Consider the following 16,993-nt stretch of genomic DNA (forward strand, 5'->3'; position numbering starts at 1 on the left):
CAGGGGGACAGCTTGAGACTCTGTCTCAAAAAAAAAAAAAAAAAAAAGAAAAAGCTTTTCTAGAAACCAAGAGGCCTTCATCCTGGTAGTACAAGTCAAGCAAAGAATATTATGAAGGTTAAAAATTGTCTTTCCAATTCCTATTGCCATTCTTGCCTGGAAGTATGGATTTTTAATTCAATTCTGGCTTAATTCTAATTTAATTTTACAGCGAACACCATCTGTTTAGATTTAGTACTTTACATTGTACAGCGAGTGTCAGCTTGACTTTTCGCTCCTCTGGGAGGGTCACACCACTAAACTGGGAGAGGCTGCCAGTTCTGGAGAGAAGGGTCACCTCACTGTTCTCCTCACCCACCTACCACCACCATGCCACCCTCCTGCCTCCCTTTTGGGGTGAATACCCATACCTACTCTGAGGGATGTCATGAGGATAGCGTTGAGACATCTGACGACAGAATAGGATTAGCAGGATGCCAGGCGCAGAGTGAGCCCCCGAGTATTTATTCATTGTTATCATTACCTTTTTGCCCCCACCCACCCCCAGTTCCCTTCATCTTCTCCCTCCTATTTTTTCCTTCTTTCCTTTCCACTCCTCAGATACCTTTGCTCCTTGCTCCTGGCTGTCTCCATGTGCCCCATACCATGCCCTCTCCCTGTCCTGATCAGGTTGGGTTTTCCTGTTTGCCAAGCCTGGTTGCTGTGTCCTTTGGCTTCCTAGAGCCAGCACCATGGCAGAGGGGTCTTTGTGCTCTGTGAGCTGAGCCACAATGGGAGACACAAGAGGCCTAAAGGAGGAGGAAGGGTAAGACAAGTCCAGGGGCAGAAGGACAGCAGGTCAGGGGGAGCATGTATGGCAGTGTCTCTGGGTGGGACAGGGCCTACTTCGGTGCCTTGGGGAGTCCCTGAAGATCAGTGCCCAAAGCAAAGTGCGTGAGATGACTGACATCTCTGAAAAACACCTTATAAGCTTTTGAGTGCTATGGGTCTGTGGCAGCACTGTCCCAGGCTCTCACACTCCCTCAGCACTGGGCCCCTCACAGCCTGAAGTTTTAACTAATAAGAGTAGCATGGTTAAAAAGCCTTGTTTCTCACCTTTTTTTTTGAGACAGTCTCACTTTGTCACCCTCAGTAGAGTGCCGTGGTGACATAGCTCACAGCAACCTCAAACTCTTGGGCTCAAACAATTCTCTTGAGTCAGCCTCCCCAGTAGCTGGGACTACAGGCACCCCCCACAATGCCCAGTTATTTTTAGAGATGGGATCTCACTCTAGCTCAGGCTGGTATTTCTCACATTTTAGAAAGAGATTCCTGGCTCTGCGCCTATGCTTAGTGGTTAGGGTGCTGGCCACATACACCGGAGCTGGCGTATTCGAACCTAGCCTGGGCCTGCCAAACAACAATGACAACTACAACAAAAAAATAGCCAGGTGTTGTGGTGGGCACCTGTAGTCCCAGCTACTTGGGAGGCAGAGGCAAGAAAATCGCTTAAGCCCAAGAGTTTGAGGTTGCTGTGAGTTGTGATGCCATGGCACTCTACTGAGGGTGACAAAAAAAAAAAAAAGGAGAGAGAGAGATAAAGTCTTAAGAGGTTTCAGCAGGTGATAATCTGCTGACACTGGCCTAGCTGCTTCCTTGTCTGACCCTCCTGGACCTCTACAGAAGTGTCACCAAGCCTCAAGTTCCTTTTCTTGGTTTTAAATTATGCATGAATATATTTAATTCTTTTAAAAATTGATATATATATACACATATATATTTTAGAGATGGTATCTTTTTTTTTTATTGAATGGTAACTATGTACATTAATGCACTTCTGGGGTACAGTGTGAGGTTTTCACATGCAATCCGAAATACTTCCATCAAACTGGTCAACACAGCCTTCATGTCATTTTTCTCAGTTATTGTTTTAAAACGTTCACATTCTACTCTTAGAAAGATTCACTTGTACCCCTGTAAGATAAACCTCAGAAGTGATCCCTCCAATCCCCATCCCCTTTCCCTCCCCCCTCCCTAGAGATGATATCTTAACTGTGTTGCCCAGGATGGATGGACTCAACTCTTGACCTGCAGCGATCCCCCTGCCTCAGCCTCCCAAGTAGATGACACTACCAGCAGCTGCCACCACAGCCAGCCCCTCTTCTCAGTTTTTAGGACACAATTTTTCTTCCATAAAATGTTCTCCTGTTTCCCCTCTCTAGTGCAGCAATTTCTAAGTCACTTACTGCCCAGAAAATACCTCCCAATGGCCACACTAGGTATTCTCAGTGCCCTTCCTTAAGGTGATCCCCCTCGGCTCCCCGAGTGCCAGTGTATGGGACTCCCTCCAGGCCCAGGCCTGGCTCTGGGACAGCCACCCTTCAGCTGTTGGTCAGGCACCTGCCGGCCAGAGTCAGGGTCTCCACACCTCCCCTGGTAGCTCCCCTTCTCCATGGTAAGCTTTGTGGGCCCCCTTAGGAGTCTCTGCTTCCATGCCCAGTCCCTGCCAAGCTGTTGTCTTCCAGCTTATCCTTCTCAAAAAGCAGGTCTAATCATGTTGCTCCAGCCCTCGGAAGAAAGTACAAGTTCTTTAACTTGGCTGCTAGTCAAGGCCATGAGGATCTAAACTTTGCCCACCTTCCCCCTTCCTTTCCCCAGTCACTTGGCTAGCTCCTACTTACTCTTCAAGACCCAGACCAGGTATCACCACCTCCAGGAAGCCTTCCTTGACTGAACCCCTGCCCACCCAAGTCTGATTCTTTATCTGCCTTTATCTGCCTCCCTGCTGAGCTGTGTATTCCACACACACCTTTGAGTTGGTGGTGCTCACCTGTTGATATACAGCTGCAATGTCACTGAACTGAACCCCACATTCAGGAAAACATTCCTGTCCTGTGGCCCTGGCTTTGGCAGGAAGCACCTCTTGGAACAGAGGGGAGCTCCAAGCTGGCCCTGGGTGTGAGGGGTGTGGGCTGAGGGCTCTGAGTGCTGTTTGGCTGGGGTGTCTCTCCTCGAGCCTGGAGGGCCCGGCCACACCCTCCCCTTCCTCTTATTGTGCCTGCCTTCCTGTTTAGCGAGACTGTTAGGCTGGGGACATTTTTCCTCCCTTTGAGGACCTGCCTGAATGGATCTATTCTTCCTTGCATCTCCCCCAACATCTCTCAAAACCCAACTCTGCTTGCTGGTGGGCTCTCCCATCAACAGTGGTCCGGTCTCAGCCCACCCGTGTGGCGGTGTAATGAGAGGCCTGGTCCCGCCTCCTTGGACCTCAGTTTCCTTGTTTGTACAAAGAGAAGTAATAAGCAGCTCATGTGGTATCTCAAAGGCTTAATATGATATGAGATAGGCATCTCTGTGCTTTTGGGAAGTGCTGGGTGATTGTGTCACCTCATCCCGCTGGTGCTGAGCCTCTGAGGAGAGCCCAGCTGGATGCTCACTGGATGTCTGCAAGGCCAAACATCCTGTTCTTTTTTGAACTCCTTACTGGAGAAACAGGGAAGAACTGTAGTTTTTTCTTTCCACCCGTATCAGGTGACACAAAAAACACAATTTGTCTGGGTTAAGCTGCTTGACTCTGACAAGCAAATTTGAGCGGCTAAGCAGGGTGGCGCTTCCTTTCCTGGATTAGGGCTGATTCTGTGGGAAGCAGACCACCCCTGAGACAGGGCGGCGGCAGCCCTGATGCCTCCCCCGGGCCTGGGCCTGCAGCGGAGCCCCTTCCTCCTGGGGAGGGGGTACCCTGGGCTCAGGTCTTTCCCGCCCCTCCTGCCTTCTTCCCTGCAGGTGAACTTTCGCAGCCCCCGGAGCAGCCAGAGGTGCTGGACTGAGAGGACCCAAGTGGAGAAGCGGCTGGTAGTGTTGGTGGCGCTTCTGGTGGCAGGACTGGTGGCCTGCTTGGCAGCGCTGGGCATCCAGTACCGGACAAGTAGGTGTCTCTATGTTGTGTGGTGGGTTTGCCTCATTCCTGTCTTGGACTCCATATACATAGACACGGGAAGCTTCCCTGTTCCAAGTCTTGGGAGGGAGCTAAGCCCAGAGGGCTCAGGGTACTGAGGTGGACCGAAGTCTGGGAAGCAGGCGCCACAAAGGGTAGGAAGGTTTTAGAGTTAGAGGACTGGAGTTCACATCCTCCCCTAGCACCTTTCCAGCTGTGTGACTGTGGACAAGCCCCTATATCTCCCAGAGCCTGTGTCTTCTCTACTTTAAGTGGAGAAATAGTGCCTAATCTAGAGATGGGCTCTGAGGGTTAGAGATGATGTGTGTCACATCCAGGTGCTCCAGAGACTTCCTCAGCTTCAGCTTTGGGTACTATTGTTGCTAGGATGTGGGCCGGTTAGACACCCAGACTGCCACTATCTGCCATCTCTTGTTCCAATCAAATAGCAACAGTGGCCTCTGTTTCTGGAATGCTTTCCATGGACAAAATACCACGCCTCTCCTTTACAGATGTGAGCTCACGTCCTCTTCATGGCAGTTCTAGGTGTGGTTACTTTGGGCCCCTTTTCCATATTAGGAAACTGAGGCACTGAGACTGTTCCTGTGGCTAGCAGGAGACCGAGCAGGGGGTTGGGGTAGGGGAGCTAGGATTCTCCCAGGGACTGCTGGGTTCTAAGCCCAGGCTCTGCCTCCCTTTGTGATCACAGTGTGGTCTGGAGTGTATCAGAGTCCCCCCAGAGGCTGCCCTCCCATGATCCAGTTGCCCTTTGTGTACCTCTGTGAATGTTTATCTGTCCCACCGCCTGCGGTGATATGATCCTGCTGTCAGGTCTGAGGCTGGTCCTCTGGGTCCAGAGTCAAAGCCCACGAAGCGCTTAGGGAACTGGAAAGAGCAGATCCAAGTTAGAAACAAAGAAGGGGAGTCCGACCAGTTCGAGGGTCTCTCACTCCCTGTGCCCCAGCATCTGGCATTCTGAAGGCAGATGGTCCACCCAGTTGAGCAGCCTTCTGAGGGTTTTGCTCAGGGTCCCAGCCACTGACTCAGTTACTTACCCCATCAGAGAGACCTTGAACTTTCATAGGCTGTGGGAAGTTCCACTCCATGCAGTCTTTATCCTCCTCTGCTATGAAGTTGCTGCCTGTGAGGGTGGCTGGGCTGCACTGGGATGGGGAGGGCATGTAGGGGTCTAGAGAGAAAGCAGAGACTTTATGTGACTCACCCTCCCATCCCTGCTGCATTGGGCACATGGGCAATTCATTCATTCTACAAATGTAGATAGTACTTAAGAATTGCTTGATTATTTAATGATTGCTTGATTATTTGACCATTTACTGGTTTATAGGTGTTTTACCAAATGTGCCTGGCCCAGCAGGTACTTAATACATAATTGATTAGTTAATCACTAGTTTCTAGACCCTTAACCAGATGTGCTTAGCAGACTACCTGCATGCCTATGCGCAGATAGCTAAATGAATAAATCAACGATTAAATGAACAAAGGGGTAAGGAGAATCGGGTGGAAACAGCCTTTCTCTACTGAGCGTGTATAAGTGTGGGGTGGTATAGATGTGTGTGTGTGTGCGTGTGTGCCTGCTCTACCAGTGGGACATAAACTGATCAGCCTCATCCTTCTGCTGCCATCTTGACGCATCCTACTTCAGCTCCAGTTCAGATCACTCTGCCGGTCAGTCTGAGTCCTGGCCAGCCTCGTCTGCCCGACTCTCGGCCCGGGGCAGGGGGAACAGGCCGAGCAGGCCAGACTGCAGCAGCCAGTATCGTCCTGAGACTGTCCCCAGGAGTTCCCAAGGTGTTTATTCATCAGAAACCCAAGGGACAGCTCTCAGTGATCAGACAACATTTCTGCTGTTATCACTGATGTGGGGCCTCTAGGAAGGGATTCTGCTTCCTGTTCCTGCCTTGAAGGGTCCCAGAAAGGTTTCCTCTAGCCAGGACGTAGGAGGAGAACATTCTTCTTTCCCTGGGGTGGAGCTAATTGAGGATTAAGTGACCCCTGGGCAGTGGCCACCCAGATACTGACAGTGACTTCATTACTCAGCAGCAGGGGCTGTCCACGTCTGAGCACACATCAGGCCGGTCAAAGCAAATCTTCTGATGATCCTGAAAGACCGACCTCTAATGGTTAAAAATACACTTCATACTTGAGAGTATTTTTGTCTGCTTTCCTGCTGCACCCTCCTTTCCAGAAACACGCAGGTGCTTTTGTAAATAGCAGCAGCAAAACAAATAATAAATTTTCCCAGAAAATATTTTAAAGTGTTTTATGTGGTGCTGCGGCCAGGAACTGTCCACATGAGCATCTGTGAATTGGATCTGGGACCTGCCTTCTCAGCTGATCCTGTGTGTCCTAAAGGAAGAAATATTTGCTACCTCTGCAGGTGGTGACCATGTGCTGGACAAAGCTCTTTCATTCATTCATTCGATCATCGATGCACCAAAAAAATGTGCATTGAATAGCTGCTCATTGCTAAGTACAGTGCTACAGAAAGGAAAGGTTAAAAACGAGTAAGATACTAGCCATATCCTCAAGCGCACATCCTAGTGGGAGAGGCAGGCATGGAGACAGCTTGACAGGGCACGGTCTGTGCTAGGATAACAGGCCCTCAGGCAGCGGAGGGGCCCAGAAAGAGCAGAGGGTCTGGGAAGGTTTCCCTACAGAGCTGGAGCCTTAGATGAGGGGGGCCTGGGAACCATTAATTAATAGAAAATGCATTAAGTACCTGCTAGGCCAGGAATATTTGGCAGAGTTTCCACAAACTATTAAATAGTTAAAAAGTCAAGCAATCATTGCTTAAGCACTGCCTAGGTACTATTCTGTCTGGCAGAGCGGGTGCTTGGTGAGGAATTCAGACCTCAGAGGCTGACTTCTGGGAACTGGTTTCTTATTTTGTTTTTAAACCCAAGTCCCCTTACATTAACTACAAAAACCTTAATTAGGTCATCAATATCTCTCTGTCTCTCTTTCACACACATACTCTGATCTTTCTCCCTCCCTTCAACTCCCTCCTTCTCAGTCTGTGAGTATTTCTACCAGCCAAGATTTTGTTGAGTTTTACTTCCTGTGGTTTGATGTATAAAAACAATAGGTATTCTTTTTCTTTCCCAAATATGGAGTTATGTCATAAGAATGAACCAAACTTTTTCAACCTACACAGAAATTCTCTCTCCTCCCAACCCCCCATAAAGACTCTGGAACACTCCCTGAGTTGGGCAGGGCTATAGCTCTGATTAAGGTGATCGGATTTAGAGATATTTAAGACATTTAAAATGGCATCATCACCCCTACTATTTCTTTTCTTTATATTCATGTATAATGACTCCATAATTTTTAATTGTTGTATAATTATCTCAACATAGAGTCACCCTGAGTTTCCTGCTGTGGTGCCTGAAGGTTGTTGGATGTTAATAAACCCACAAGTGAACCTCTCAGGACCACCCTGCTCGGCCAGCATTGTTGTTTCTGATTGAGGTGGGGACCACCCCTGCTAGCTTGGGCATCTTTCTCTGCTCTCTAAAGATTGGCCTGGAGCATCAGACACTCAGACATGAGGATGCTTGAGCCCTCATGCCCGGCCATGAAAGCTTGTCACCTTCTCTGTGAAATTGGTCCTGCTGTTCTTCCTAATTTCTAAATAGAGAAACCGAGGCTAAAAGAGATGAGATCAGTTGCACAAAGCCCCACAGGCAGGAACAGAAAGCGGAGATTAAAACTCAGGTCTAACAGCCTCCAACGCTGCCTCCGTGTGTGGTGGGGAAACCCATCTCACCAGTCGGGCCGCACCAGACCTGGCAAAGAGGTGGGAAGGGAAGTCAGAAAAAACTCAGTCTTGGCCTTGCTCTTGGGCTCAGCTGTCAGCGTCCTCCACCACCGCACCCCATGCACCCTTGTTCCTCTCACTCTCCTCAGTCTCCTTGTCTTTAAACAGGGACATCACACGTGCATCTGATGCTTGTAGTGAGCATTAAATGAGATCACGAATGTGTGTGGAGCCACGTTCAGCAAACATTCCCCATTGTCACCAGCACAGCTTGTGTCAACAGAGATTTGGCTGGGCCTTTGATCCTCGTCAGCTTTGCTTTGCCACCTTGGGCTGAGCCAACACGGAGGCTGCCCAAGTCTAGTTCGCCTGCTCAAGCCCACCACCAGCCTTGAGACAAGGGTCTGACCCCCTTCTCTTGCCTCTGGCAAACCAGTTTCTCAGGGTTGTTTAGTTTTTGGATTTTTTGAAGATTCAAGGAAGTAACTCACTCTCTCCTGCCTTGTACTCAGGATAAATATTTGTCCGCAGTTCCCTCCTCCCATTCCTAGTGGTCTTTCCTTCTTCCTGCATCCTGATACCGGGCTGTCTGCATCGCCTGTGTAGTGCATAGTAAATGGTCAGCCTGTTTTTGCAGAATGAAGGACAGCTATTTTTCCTCTTGTTGTCTTGTGACTTTTCTTAGGTTATGTGTGTATCCCCAATTGAATTGTTGGCTCTTGAAAGAAGGGATTGGCTCGGAGCCCATAGCACAGTGGTTACAGCATCGACCACGTACACCGAGGCTGGTGGGTTCAAACCCGGCCCAGGCCAGCTAGACAACAATGGCAACTGCAACCAAAAAAAAAAAAAGAAAGAAAGAAAGGATTGTGCCTTGTGCCTTTTACATGCCCCATCTTCCCACACACACCGTGCTCGGCAAAGAGCCTGAAAGATACTCAGTAATTATTTTGCTGAATAAATGAATGCTCGAGTGAATGAATACGTTTGTTGAGCATCGGGGAATAGTAAAAAGTCAATGAACATTTGCAGAAGGAAAGATTGATCAAGAGAAACATCTTGGTTAGGCAGCTACACTGAAGTCTCATTTGAAAACTAGGAGATTGTAAATCTGCTTGGTCAGGACTGGGGTGGGACCTGCTAACCCGGAGCCCCAGGCCACCTGCTCTGCCTTCCATAGCCTCTTTCCTGCCCACCTTTCACTGTCTTCCTCTCCTTTGTCCCTCTAGGAACCCCCTCAGTGTGCCTGAGCGAGGCCTGTGTCTCAGTGACCAGCTCCATCTTGAGCTCCATGGACCCCACAGTAGACCCTTGCCAAGACTTCTTTAGCTATGCCTGTGGCGGCTGGATCAAGGCCAACCCTGTGCCGGACGGCCACTCACGCTGGGGGACCTTCAGCAACCTCTGGGAACACAACCAAGCCATCATCAAGCGCCTCCTTGGTAAGCACCTGGCAGGGAGGCCAATGAAGGGGCTGCAGTGGGGAGCTGTCAGCTGGCCCATCCCAGCCATGCCTGGTTAGAGGAGGAGCTCAGCAGAGTGGGAAGACCATAGACTCTGGAGGCAACAAAGCTCAGTTAGAAAGTCTGCCCTGTCACTCCTTGTAATTCACTCACAAGCCTAAGTAAGTCACATATGTCTGAGCCTCAGTTTCTTCATCTGTAAAATGGGACTAATAGTCCCATTTTATATGCCCCATCCTTCCCACACACACCGTGCTCTGCAAAGAGCCTCAAAGATACTCAGTAATGGGCAGTGCCTATGGCTCAGTGGGTAGGACGCCGGCCCCATATACTGAGGGTGTCATGTTCAAACATAGCCCCGGCCAAACTGTAACAAAAAATAGCTGGTCATTGTTGTGAGTGTCTGTAGTCCCAGCTACTCGGGAGGCTGAGGCAAGAGAATCGCCTAAGCCCAGGAGTTGGAGGTTGCTATGAGCAGTGTGATGCCACGGCACTCTACCAAGGGTAATAAAGTAAGACTCTGTCTCTAAAAAAAAAAAGTACTCAGTAATTATTTTGCTTTGTAATTAAATTGCAGAGTTTTGAGAACTAAAGAGCACACGTAAGCATTAGCATGGTGTGTGTGTCACAGAGGAAGGGCACAAGAACGGACAGCCACAGTCATTACTTCTGTGGCTTCCAATGTGGCTTAGTTTTGACTAATGTTGACTGTGAGTTTTGAAAGTTGTGAGCAAAAGGGATCAAAGGCTGTGATCTGATGAAAGTTATAACAACAGCTTATCAGAGTTAGTTATTCCATGTAAGGAATCTGCCTTGGCCTCATGGTAATCAGGCTCTCATGATAAGCCATCTGGCCAAAGTTCTCTTTGCCCCTTGTTCGGCCTCCAGCACCTCTAATTGACCTCAGTGTTGATGGTTTTATCCTAAGATTAGAATCCCATATCTGTCTTGTTTACAGCTATATCTCTGGTTAATATTTGTTGAGTTCCTATTTGCCCATGGAGTTCCGCCTCCAAGTAAAATCATAACACCTGCACTGTACCCCGAGCTCCCGACCTAACCTCCTCGGCAGCCACAACCCTGGCCTTCTCCCTCTCCTGCTGACCCACCGATCCCTGCACCCTCCTGGGGCCCTAAATACTGGGGGGATAAATGAAAAGCCAGTCAATTTATCCACCAGTGACAGAACTTAGATTAGACAAATACTTAAGTTTTATAAAAACCCTCAAAGTAGATAAAATAGAGGAAGATTCCCCAAAGGGGGCAAATCTTCTCAAAGGGACAGATACCTTCTTCTGTAGTGGGAAATGATTCTGATTTGACAATTATTAATTTAAGGCAACTGCGTCTTTTAGCTGACAGTAGAAATAAACCAGATTAAGGAGTCCTTTCTTCTCCTTCCCATCCGGCCCCAGGGGGCGTGGCTGCTGCTGGGTAAAAACGCACCCACCGTTTCTCCTTGGCCCCCAGCAGCTTCTGGTAGGACCCCTTGGCAGCACCCAGAGCAGCAGCCTCTCTCTGTCTCCTTGGAGATCAGAGCAGGGGCGTATATATGGAGGTGGCGTGGAAGGATCTCACTATGCCAGAAGCAGCAAGGCCCAAGCCTGAGATGTCCCCATGCCTGCCTTATGCCACTAGAGGTGGTTTTGAAAGGTGCTTTCAATTCAGACCTAGAAGCTTAAAAAGCAAATATGTCTATAGTTACAAGACTGGAACTCAGGGATGTCCCTTCCCTAGTGCCTAGAGACTCAGCTGTGGGCTTGGCAGGGCCTGCCAGCCTAGCAGGGGAATAGTCCAGGTAGTATGACAAGGGGAGCCAGCTCTTCTGCTTTAGAGTCACCAGGATCTGGGTTCAAACCCTGACTCTGCCACTCACTGTGAGGTCTTGGGTCAATCCCATAACCTTTGTGGGCTTGTTTTCTTGGCAGTCCGATGGGAACCATGCCTCCTCCGGCTTATGAAAATTAAGTGGGAAAATACATTTACCGTGCTTTGCATGGGCCCGGCATGTTGTGGTGGCTGCTATTTGTATTTATGCTACTATCATTACTCACCCTTGACCTTTGCATAGCACTGTGCAGGTTACAGTGTTCTTTTGTAACGCCATCTCATTTGGTCCTGTGAGGTGGGAGCTGGGAAAGCATTGTCCACCCTACTTGATATTTGAGGAAACCGAGGTCCAGAGAGGTTCTCAAGATAGGCTAGTGGGTGGCAGAGCTGGAACTTGCCTGATTCCTGGTCCTGTGCCTTTTCCCCAATCCCACACCACTTCCTTCGGGACAAGGGACAGATACAGCTTCTCCTTGGCTGTTGTTGGAAGGAGGCTGCGGGGAGTGGAGAGCACCGAGGGCCTGAGAGAGGAGGGAGGGGCAGTAATGTTTGTGCGTGTTGCTATGTGCTGTGCCAGGCTATTTACAGCTACTACCTCATTAATCCTCACTATAACCCTAGGACTTAGGAATTGTCATTCCCATTTTATAGATGAGGAAATTCAGGCTCAGAGAAGCTAAGTGACACATCCAGGCCAAAGCAGAGAGGGAAGCAGTGAGCACTGAGGGGCTGAGGAAAAGCAGCAGACAAGCCCTCAAACTTCCCAGTTAGAGCCAGAACTGGCCCACATGCGTGATGCCCTTGGGTCCTGATCCCACTGGTTCTGGTGCCGCTTCTCATCAGGAGGACCTTGGGTCTGTGCCAAGATTGGGTTCATCCCCCTAGACACCCCCAGGAGGCAGGGCTCATGTAGAGTGGCCTCCAGTCCCAGGCTCTGGCTTTACGTCCACCCCATCCCTGAGGGTCAAGTTGTGGGTGGGGAGGGGAACTGAGCCAGGCACAGAACAGCCAGAACCTTGCATCAAGGCCTATGACCCCAGGCCAGGGTCTGGTGGCATCCAGAGGTCAGTCTGCAGAGTTCTGAAGTCAAACAGTCCTGGCTTGCTAGCTCAGCTGTTTGTCACCCGTGTGGCCTTGGACGAGCCAGCTGGCTTCTCTCTCACTTAGTTTCATTATCTATAAAATGGGGGTGACGATGCCTCCTAACACATAAGGCTACTGTGAGCATTGACTTCTGTGGGGTGAGCCTGGCACCTCGTGTGTGCTCAGCAAAGCATAGCCCCCTTCTCATTGGGAGAGTTCCAACCCAGACTTCTTGCAGACAAGCTATGTAACTACAGAGGGGCCACCCAGACTCTGAGGGCCTCAGCTCATCACCCGTAAAGTAAGAACTAACTCAGATGAGTAGGGATGCTCTGAGGATTAACTAAACAGTCAAAGGAAAGAGTCATTTTTACTTCTTTTTCTTTCTTATGGAAGCACTGGTGGCCACCCGGTTATGAAGAAGGAGGTACAGAACATAGCAATGACATGCTGTGTTTTACTTACGTTATTTTGTTTAATTCTCCTGATAAACCCATGGAGTAGGTTGTATGTGCCCATTTTACACATGAGAACTCACAGATAGAAGGGAAATGTATTTCCTAGGAATGGTAAAGCTGGAATTCACACCCAGAGCCATGGGGGTCTTGAAAGCTTTGCTTTTCTGCCGATTCCACTGAGTCACATTCACCGTGGAGGGGCCCCGGAGTGGCACTGCTTAGGAAGAGTGGAGAGGTGTGCTGCACCGGCCTCCTTTCCCTTGGGACTACTTGGCTGCCCTATCCAGGCCAGGAGAGCCGAGCCTTGGTCTAGCCCTGATGAACACAGTAGCTGGGGACACTCCCGAGTCATACTGAACAGAAGCTTCCCCAGAAGCCATGTTCTGGGGCCCCCTCGCCCCAGGCTCACTCCTAGGAACTAGATTGAAAATAGCCCCTCTCCTGTAGGCCTTGGTGCCTGAAACTTTGATACCTGGAATCCCTGAAGAGGCAGGTGGCAGGTGAGTGGGTGACCAAAAAATGCAGGTGTGTGGGCCAGTGCATTCCTGGGCTTAAGGCCAGGCTGGTTCTAAGACAGAGGGGTCAGCCAGCAGGCCTGAGGAAGGAGCTAGGGTGACAGGCACTAGCAAAGTAGGAGGTGCCCAGGCCACTTCAGCCAGGGGGTGGGCTTCCCTCTGAGGGGAGAAGGGACATTTAGAGTGCCAGTGAAGACTGAGTCAGCTCGCCCAGCAGGACAGTATTACCATCTGTTTGGTGTGACCTTGGCCAAGAGTGCATTTTCTCGTGGGTAAGTTCACTCTAGCCTGCCCCCTCAGAGGAAATCCAGGCAGATCTGTAGCAGGTGGGTTGAACTAGGCCAGGTGCCACTGCGACATGTCTTTGCAGCCCGCTTAGCTGAGGGCAGGAGTAGCCCTAGCTGCAGGAGACACAGACATCTTCCACCACACTCTGCCACGCCACCAAGTGGCCAGCATGCGATGTCCTTGTAGGCTTTGGGAAGACACGAGTGTGACCTCACTTCATTAAGGGAAGGAAACAGTCAGGTGCCGCAGCTCTTAGACTTGGCCATGCCTAACAGCTGTTAGTCCAGACTATTCCACTAGCAGCTAGAGCAATGGTTCTCAACCTTCCTAATGCTGTGACCCTTTAATACAGTTCCTCATGTTGTGGTGACCCCCAACCATAAAATTATTTTCATTGCTACTTTATAACTGTAATTTTGCTACTGTTATGAATCGTAATATAAATATCTCATATGCAGGATGGTCTTAGGCGACCCCTGTGAAAGGGTTGTTTGACCCCCAAAGGGGTCACGACCCACAGGTTGAGAATGGCTGAGCTGGAGTGTCTAGCTGCTTCAAGACTTTTCTCAAACCTGCTTCCTCCATTATGCCTTCCATAGCTACCAGAAGGCCTCGTGGGGCTTGAGTTACAATTACACTGTGTTTATTGTATTTTATACGGTAAGAGGGATGCATACCAAAAAAATTAATGTATGCACATAACAATATAAGCAATACAGATTTCATAAAGGAAAAGTTAGCAATCTGCCTTCCCTCTACCCTCAACACCAGCTTCCCTGAGAAATACACACATAATATTCCAGTAGCATCAAATGTGGCCATGTCAGTGATTCAGCAGTTAATCATGTCGTCCCATGCCATCTCTCATATTTTTATTTTGGGGAGTATGTGTGTCTATGCATTTTTTTTTTTTTTCTGGACACAGGGTCACCTCAGGTAGAGTGCAGTGGCATCATCATAGCTTACTGCAATCTGAAACTCCAGGGCTCAGGTGATTCTCAGGTGATTCAGCCTTCCAAGTAGCTGGGACTATAGGTGTGTGCCACCAAGTCCAGCTAATTTTTATATTTTTTTATAGAGATGGCATCTCAGTCTTAGGCTGGTCTCAAATTCATGGCCTCTAAACAGTTGTCCTGCCTCAGCGTCCCCTAAGCGCTTGGATTACAGACATGAGCCACTGCACTCAGGCTTTTTTTTCTACATGTACTGTCCAATTCAGAGTCCTCTTCCTGCGCGTATTAGAAGGGAGCATCGGCTCGGCGCCTGTGGCTCAAGCGGCTAAGGCGCCAGCCACATACACCTAAGGTGGCGGGTTCGAATCCCCAGCCCGGCCCGCCAAACAACAATGATGGCTGCAACCAAAAAATGGCCGGGCGCTGTGGCGGGCGCCTGTGGTCCCAGCTACTTGGGAGGCTGAGGCAGGTGACTCGCTTGAGCCCAGGAGTTGGAGGTTGCTGTGAGCGTGATGCCATGGCACTCTACCCAGGGGGATAGCTTGAGGCTCCGTCTCAAAAAAAAAAAAAAAAAAAAAAACAAAGAAGGGAGCATCTGTGGCAGGATCCATATCATAAACACTTTCTGTCCGGGGCAGTGTCTGCGCCAGCGGGCACTGCTTTCCTGTTTGGGCAGTGGGTACATGGAGTAATTGATTTTCTTTGTCTGTTTGTGCTTCTGTAACCGACTAGGTAATTTATACCACAGACTGGATACTTTATAAACAATGAAAATTTATTTCTGAGCCTTTTAGGAGGCCAGGAAGTCCAAGATCAGGGTGTCAGCTGGTTCGATGTCTGATGAGGGCTGATATCTGCTTCCAAGGTGGTGCCTGGTTGCTGCAACCTCCAGAGGGGACAGTGTGTCCTCACATGGTAGAAAGGATGGAGAGGGGATCTCGCTCCCTCAAGCCCTTTTATATGGCACTAATCCACTCATGAGAACAGAGCTTGTTGGTCTAATCACTTCCTAGAGGCCTCACCTCTTAATGCTGTTGCGTTGAGCATTAAGTTTCAACATGAATTTTGGAGAAGACACAGACACTCAAACCATAACATTGATTCACTAATACAAGGACAGAAAGGGGCATCCAGGGCTCCTCAGGGGCAGCTGGATTGCTTCAGGTCCTCCTCTGGTTTTCTGAGTCAATTTGTAGGAAAGGACAGGAAAGCAGAAAGACCTTAGGCTCCAGTTCTGGCCTTGGCTTCTTACTTATGTGACCTCAAATGGGTTGCCCAATCTCTTGCCTATAAATTGGATGTGATGCTAATTAATAGCCACTGTGGAAGCCGTGACAAGATGCATACACACAGCCACACTGTGGAAGCCGTGACAAGATGCACACACACAGCCACGCCCACGTGCAGAGGAAGCAGTTCACTTTCTCAGGGAGGCCAAAGAATGCCTGGGTTCAAATTTCAGAATTTACTTATTAGTTCTGCCTTTCCAGGCCAGATCCTTCACCTCCCCGGGTCCCATTTTCCTTCTTTCCGAATGGGGTGGTGAGGTCCCCCTCGGGGGATTCGTGTGAAGTTGCCATCACAGCCCAGGGCCCATCCTGCAACAGGCACCAGTGAGCGGTAATGGTGTCATTATTTTTGTTCTGTAGAACAAGGCGCCTTCTTTATCGGCTTCTCCCTTTCCCCCTCATGGAATGGGGCTCCTAAGGCCTGTGACCATCTGAACCGACTCTAGTTTTATCTAAAACAAACACCGGGCCTGCCCTAGGGTGGAGTCAGGGACCCAGATGCCCTTGTCCCCAAAGCCCACCACAGTCGCCGCAGTCATGGCTCTGCCTGCCTGGGCGTATTTTCCCTCCCGGAGGAGTGATGTGTTAGAGAGGGTGTTTCCATAAAAACTCCCAGAGGAAGAAGCAGGTGATTAAATGATGTGCTGGCTTTCCTCTCTGAGACTTCGGGGAAGTGACTAAGGAAGTTTCTGGAAATTGGGGTCCATGGCAGGAAGTATCCAGACATTTTGGAGCCCTATTGTCCAGCCCTAGGCTGTCAAACCATTTTCATCCCACCAAGGCCCTGGAGGCGCATCTCAGCCAGAGTCCCAGGAGCGCCCTATGAGCTTTGGGGTTGTTCTTTGCCTCCACAATTTTACCTTCCAAGAAATAAACACAGCAGGGCATCTTAAAGGAGACCAAGCTTTTCCTGTCCAGAGAGAAGTCTATGCCTGATCTCACTCAGAAACCCAGAGTCCTCCCTCAGACCCAAGCGCTGGCTTTCTCTGTAGAGCTCCCAGATCTCTTCTCACAGTCCCCTATTCACTTATCAGGTGTAGCTTGTACTGTGGTGGCACCCAGGCGTCACTTGGTGCTGGGATTGTATAAGTTACAAGGGCTGTCTTTTCCTGCGTATCTTACATTCCAGCAGGGAAGACAGACAGTAAACAAATAAATGAGCAAATAAATGATATGATGCTGAAGAGTAAGGGCTCTGAAAAAAAATCCAGTAGGTTGTGGAGCCAGAGAGGGAAAGAGGCCACGATAGCCACAGTGTCAGGAAGGGGGAGGCTCGTAGGGAGGGTGTCTGAGCAGACACTTGGATTGAGGGCTAAGAGTGGCCAGCAGGAGGCCCTCAGCAGAGGCTGGGGACACAGGCAGAAGGCGCAGGCCCAGTCCGTGTTTCTCATGCTGTGTTCACCACTCCACGAAATTTCAACAC

General features: G+C 49.6%; 1 protein-coding gene across 2 annotated transcripts in view; it reads left to right on the plus strand.

Moving 5' to 3' along the window:
• Nucleotides 1-16,993, plus strand: part of ECE1 (endothelin converting enzyme 1) — a 113,539-nt gene that overhangs the window by 59,919 nt on the left and 36,627 nt on the right. For both annotated transcript variants that reach the window (XM_012801552.2, XM_012801551.2), the window contains exons 3-4: nt 3,763-3,904; nt 8,921-9,133. In XM_012801552.2, coding sequence (XP_012657006.1) covers nt 3,763-3,904; nt 8,921-9,133 — 355 coding nt within the window. The remainder of the gene's footprint in view (nt 1-3,762; nt 3,905-8,920; nt 9,134-16,993) is intronic.

The sequence above is a fragment of the Otolemur garnettii genome, unplaced genomic scaffold (genome assembly GCF_000181295.1).
Source record: "Otolemur garnettii isolate 467f Iridium unplaced genomic scaffold, OtoGar3 scaffold00009, whole genome shotgun sequence".
NCBI classification, from domain to species: domain Eukaryota; kingdom Metazoa; phylum Chordata; class Mammalia; order Primates; family Galagidae; genus Otolemur; species Otolemur garnettii.